Raw genomic sequence first — 5,778 nt, 5'->3', positions numbered from 1 at the left:
CCAAGGCTGGAGGTCTATGGAGAGTAGGGGCCCAGAGATGGGAGAGGAGGGGGGGTATGAGGCTCAAGGCTGGAGGTAGGGAGGTCCATGGAGGGCGGGAGGGGAGGGGGGCGGCAGGGTGAGGCCCAAGCCCAGATGTCTATGGAGAGTAGGGGGCAGAGGGTGAGTGGGGAGGAGGGTGTGAGGTACAGCCTGGAGGTAGGGAGATCCATGGAGGGCGGGAGGGGAGGGAGGCGGCAGGGTGAGGCCCAAGCCCAGATGTCTATGGAGAGTAGGGGACGGAGGGTGAGTAGGGAGGGGAGGGGGGAGGGTGGGTGTGAGGCCCAAGGCTGGAGGTAGGGAGGTCTATGGAGAGTAGGGGGCGGAGGGCGGGAGGGGAGGAGGGCGTGAGGTACAGCCCAGGGGTAGGGAGATCCATGGAGAGTAGGGGATGGAGGGCGGGTGGGGAGGGGGCCTGAACGGAGGGGGCTTTACCAGAACATGCAGGAGGGTTTGCAGGAAAGGTCCAACTTGCCCGTGGGTCTGCGAGCCTTCCCGACATTCCTGGGTCAGACATGTGTGACGTCCGTCCTCCACAGGGTCGTCTCTGGTCTCTCTCCCCGACTGTCCCACCTGGGAATACGGAGAGAAACACAGCCAGGTTGGACTGACAGACTTGGAGAAGGTTAACGGGGGGAGAGTGACCAGAACGGTCCCGGGGGGGATGAGGGACTTCAGTGAGGTGGGGAGACTGGAGAAGCCGGGGTTGGAGCAGAGAAGGTTAAGGGGGAGATTTGATCGAGGTGTTCACAATCACGGGGGGGGGGTTCTGACGGAGTAAATGAGGAGGGACTGTTCCCGGGGGGGGGCAGGAGGGCCGGTAACCAGAGGGACACGGATTGACGATAATCGGCGATGGAACCAGAGGGGGAGACGAGGAGAATGTTTTTACGCAGCGAGTTGTTGTGATCGGGAACGCGCTGCCTGAAAGGGCGGTGGGAGCAGATTCGATCGTGACTTTCAAACCGGGAATTGGATCAATACTGGGACAGGAGAAATGTGCCGGGGCTGTGGGGAGAGAGCAGGGGGGGAGTGGGACTGATTGGATCGCTCTGTCACAGAGCCGGCACAGCACGGGCTCGAGGGGCCCCAATGGGATCCTCCTGTGCTGGGACGTTTGATGTTTGATGAATCCAGTATGTGAGTATAATCTCTGTGTCTCTAGCCGATAAAGCAGTGCTGTAACACAGGGCAGCGCGACATATTACACACACTCAGAAAGGGGAAAAGGTAGGGTGATCCAGTGATACGCTGGGTCAGACACTGGGCAGGCTGTGAGATTCCTGCTCAAATACACCACCCACAGGAGAATTAAGCTGACTGCTTGTCGGCACTGTGTGTGATGGGACAGTGTAGAGGGAGCTTTACTCTGTATCTAACCCCCTGTACCTGCCCTGGGAGTGTTTGATGGGACAGTGTAGAGGGAGCTTTACTCTGTATCTAACCCCCTGTACTTGCCCTGGGAGTGTTTGATGGGACAGTGTAGAGGGAGCTTTACTCTGTATCTAACCCCCTGTACCTGCCCTGGGAGTGTTTGATGGGACAGTGTAGAGGGAGCTTTACTCTGTATCTAACCCCCTGTACCTGCCCTGGGCGTGTTTGATGGGACAGTGTAGAGGGAGCTTTACTCTGTATCTAACCCCCTGTACCTGCCCTGGGAGTGTTTGATGGGACAGTGTAGAGGGAGCTTTACTATGGATCTAACCCCGTGCTGTACCTGCCCTGGGAGTGTTTGATGGGACAGTGTAGAGGGAACTTTACTCTGTATCTAACCCCCTGTACCTGCCCTGGGAGTGTTTGATGGGACAGTGTAGAGGGAGCTTTACTCTGTATCTTACCCCCTGTACCTGCCCTGGGAGTGTTTGATGGGACAGTGTAGAGGGAGCTTTACTCTGTATCTAACCCCGTGCTGTACCTGCCCTGGGAGTGTTTGATGGGACAGTGTAGAGGGAGCTTTACTCTGTATCTTACCCCCTGTACCTGCCCTGGGAGTGTTTGATGGGACAGTGTAGAGGGAGCTTTACTCTGTATCTAACCCCCTGTACCTGCCCTGGGAGTGTTTGATGGGACAGTGTAGAGGGAGCTTTACTCTGTATCTAACCCCCTGTACCTGCCCTGGGAGTGTTTGATGGGACAGTGTAGAGGGAGCTTTACTCTGTATCTAACCCCCTGTACCTGTCCTGGGAGTGTTTGATGGGACAGTGTAGAGGGAGCTTTACTCTGTATCTAATCCCCTGTACCTGCCCTGGGAGTGTTTGATGGGACAGTGTAGAGGGAGCTTTACTCTGTATCTAACCCCCTGTACCTGCCCTGGGAGTGTTTGATGGGACAGTGTAGAGGGAGCTTTACTCTGTATCTAACCCCTTGTACCTGCCCTGGGAGTGTTTGATGGGACAGTGTAGAGGGAGCTTTACTCTGTATCTTACCCCCTGTACCTGCCCTGGGAGTGTTTGATGGGACAGTGTAGAGGGAGCTTTACTCTGTATCTAACCCCCTGTACCTGCCCTGGGAGTGTTTGATGGGACAGTGTAGAGGGAGCTTTACTCTGTATCTAACCCCCTGTACCTGCCCTGGGAGTGTTTGATGGGACAGTGTAGAGGGAGCTTTACTCTGTATCTAACCCCGTGCTGTACCTTCCCTGGGAGTGTTTGATGGGACAGTGTAGAGGGAGCTTTACTCTGTATCTAACTCCGTGCAATCCTTTTACATCAAAGTATAAAACCATAGTCTATAAATAATTATTCATCCTTTTGGATTATTAACCCCACGTTCTCCCCATATCCCTCAACACCACTTCCTTATCTAAAATCCTATGGACCCCATTCGCCCCCCCTCTCCCACCCACCCCCATTCAAAGTCTTCCCCCTGGAGAACCGAAGCTGATATTCGAGCGCTGATTGGCTGAAGAAGCTTTCGCTCCCTCCCCACTCCCCGCCCAGCCCCCAATCTCGCATTGCCCCATCTCGCCCCCCCCCCAACAACACACCCACCGTTCGAACTCTTAAACTGCATTCGCCCCACGACGGCCCACGTTTGCCGATTGCTGCTCAGTGGCGCCCCCGCCCCCGGAGTCCCGAGCCCGCGCACGCACGCACGCACCGCGTTCACCTACACTGTGGTGTTCATGTTGGCGGCGGGGGCCTCCGGCACGGCCGACTTGGTGCTGCCGTTGATCCAGCGGTAGCAGTTGCCGGCGTTGCCCGACTGGCCGCAGGCGCAGCGGGTGCAGTAGACGATGCCGAGGGCCAGCATCACCACGGCGAAGACGCAGGTGGGCACCAGCAGGGCCATGAGCAGCCAGCGATCGTCCCGGCGCTGCGGTGGCTCGCGGTGGGCGTCCGGCCCGCTCGAGGCGTTGAACGGCGGCCAGGTCTCTGGAGCGCCGGCGGATGAGGCGGAGGTCCGGTCCGTGGCGTTGTTGTCGGCGCCGGTGGTGGTGGACGGGGGCACCTGGTGGACCGGAATCACCCGCGATTTCCAGAGCGGGATTTGCTCATCGGGCGCTGGGTCCCGCGTCGCCGCCCCTTCGCGGGTCCCGATGGCCGCACCCGCCTCCCAGGGACGTGTGACGGGCGGGGAACGTCCTACCAGTCCTGTGTCGCTGGTCAACGGATATTCAAGGGTGGCCATCTCCTTGTTGGTCAAGGAATGTTCTATAGGGCTGGTCTCATTGGTCAAGGAATGTTCCATAGTGTCCATCTTATTGGTCAAGGAATGGTCTATAGTGTCCATCTTATTGGTCAAGGAATGGTCTATAGAGCTCGTCTCATTGGTCAAGGAATGTTCATTAGCGCCCATCTTATTGGTCAAGGAATGGTCTATAGAGCTCGTCTCATTGGTGAAGGAATGTTCATTAGCACCCATCTTATTGGTCAAGGAATGTTCGATAGGGCTCGTCTTATTGGTGAAGGAATGTTCATTAGCGCCCGTCTTATTGGTCAAGGAATGTTCTATAGGGCTCGTCTCATTGGTCAAGGAATGTTCATTAGCGCCCGTCTTATTGGCCAAGGAATGGCCAATGATGCCCATCTCCTTGGTCAAGGAATGTTCTATAGTGTCCATCTTATTGGTCACGGAATGGTCAATACTTGCCGCCTTGTTGGTCAACGATTGTTCAACGGTGTCCATCTCCTTGGTCCAGGAATGTTCTACAAGGCTGGTCTCATTGGTCAACGAACGTCCAATACTGCCCGCCTTGCTGGCCGAGGTCTGTACTGTGGCGACGGAGGACCTCGCCCTCTCGGGCCCCGCACCGGGGGCCGTGGGCGTTGGGGCCGGGCGCCTGGGGGCCGGGGGCCGGGGGAAGCGGCGGCCAAGGCCCGGCGGCTCGGGGTTGCAGGAGAAGCCGTCGGGGTCCAGCGCGTAGCCCTCCTCGCAGTGGCACTCGAAGGTGCCCAGGTAGTTGACGCACATCTGCTGACAGGTGCCCTGGTACTGGCACTCGTCCACGTCGAGGCACGTGTCGCCTGCTTCGCCCTCCCCCGGATCCCCCCCCTCCTCCTCCTCCTCCTCCCCCCCCCCCTGGCTGCCCACCGCCGGGATGGCCAGCATGAAGCCCACTTTGCAGTAGCACTGGTACGAGCCCTCGGTGTTAGCGCAGAGCTGGTGGCAGGGCGTGCTCTCGCACTCGTCGAGGTCCCGGCACTCGCCCTCCTCCAGCCCGTAGCCCTCGTAGCAGCGGCAGAGGTAGGCCCCCTCGGTGTTGACGCAGGCCTGGGGGCAGGGCGACAGCGGGCACTCGTCGATGTCCAGGCAGGAGCGGGCGTCCTCGGCCAGCCGGTAGCCGGCCGGGCAGCTGCAGCGGTAGCCGTCCGGGCGCTCAGCGCACAGGAACTGGCAGGGGCGGCCGGAGCAGGCGTCCACGGGCGCGCACGAGCGCCCGTCCTCCCCCAGCTGGTAGCCGTCGTCGCAGCGGCAGTGGTAGTAGGCGCCCTCGTCCACGCAGGCGTGCTGGCAGCCGCCGTTGCCGACGCACCAGCTCCTGCGCGCCGGCTCCCGGCAGTACGGCGGCTGGCGCGACCAGCCCACCGCGTCGCCCTCGGCCGCCATGCACAGCAGCGACTGGGGGCCCCGGGAGCCGCCGCAGGGCACGGTGGCCACCGAGCCGAACGGCACGTGCCGCAGGCGGGCGCTGGCCACCCCGAAGGGCGTGGCGTACAGCGCCCGGCGCCCGGCGCCCAGCTCCAGCCGCCCGCACATGCCGCGGTAGGCGAAGCGGCAGACGTAGCCGTCCACGGCCAGCCGGCACGAGCCGTCCAGCCACTTGAAGTCGTCGGCGCTGCCGGAGTCGCCGCCGGCGGCGGAGGAGGAGGAGGCGCCGCCGTAGCTCAGCACCACGCAGCGGGCGGCCGGGCAGGATCCCGGCTGTTCGTCCTTCAGCCAGTTGGTGTAGCGGGTGTCCTGGTCGCCCGTCATCCAGGTGAAGCCCCTCAGCGCCTTGTGCGGCGAGCATTGCCGGGGCTGCCGCTGCAGACCCAGCCACAGCTTCAGCGGGCCGCCGGCATCACCGGCTCCCAGGCCCCGCAGCAGCTCCTCCACCATCTCCGCCTCCGCCCTCCGCTTGATGCTGGCCAGGTTGCCACCCCGCTCGCGGCACGAGCGCCAGGCGTCGTTGAACGACCGGCGCTGCAGGTGGGCGCTGTAGCAGGCCTCGGTGCTGCACACGGCGTTGACCTGGCCGGAATCCTCAGCGCCGACACCGGCCGACAGGCCCAGGGTCCCCAACCACAGCAGCCACAT

At 61.1% G+C, this 5,778-nt stretch overlaps 1 protein-coding gene across 1 annotated transcript; it reads right to left on the bottom strand.

The window, feature by feature from the left end:
• Positions 1-3,147: 3,147 nt before the first annotated feature.
• On the bottom strand, positions 3,148-5,778 carry LOC139239326 (complement component C1q receptor-like). Its single transcript, XM_070868000.1, has 2 exons — positions 4,573-5,778; positions 3,148-4,515 (listed from the first exon to the last, which is right to left on the bottom strand). The coding sequence occupies exons 1-2, from the start codon at positions 5,776-5,778 to the stop codon at positions 3,148-3,150; spliced, it is 2,574 nt and encodes an 857-aa protein (XP_070724101.1).

The sequence above is a fragment of the Pristiophorus japonicus genome, chromosome 27 (genome assembly GCF_044704955.1).
Source record: "Pristiophorus japonicus isolate sPriJap1 chromosome 27, sPriJap1.hap1, whole genome shotgun sequence".
NCBI lineage: Eukaryota > Metazoa > Chordata > Chondrichthyes > Pristiophoridae > Pristiophorus > Pristiophorus japonicus.
Note: the sequence above shows the minus strand (reverse complement) of the source record. Positions and strands in the feature narration are given on the sequence as shown.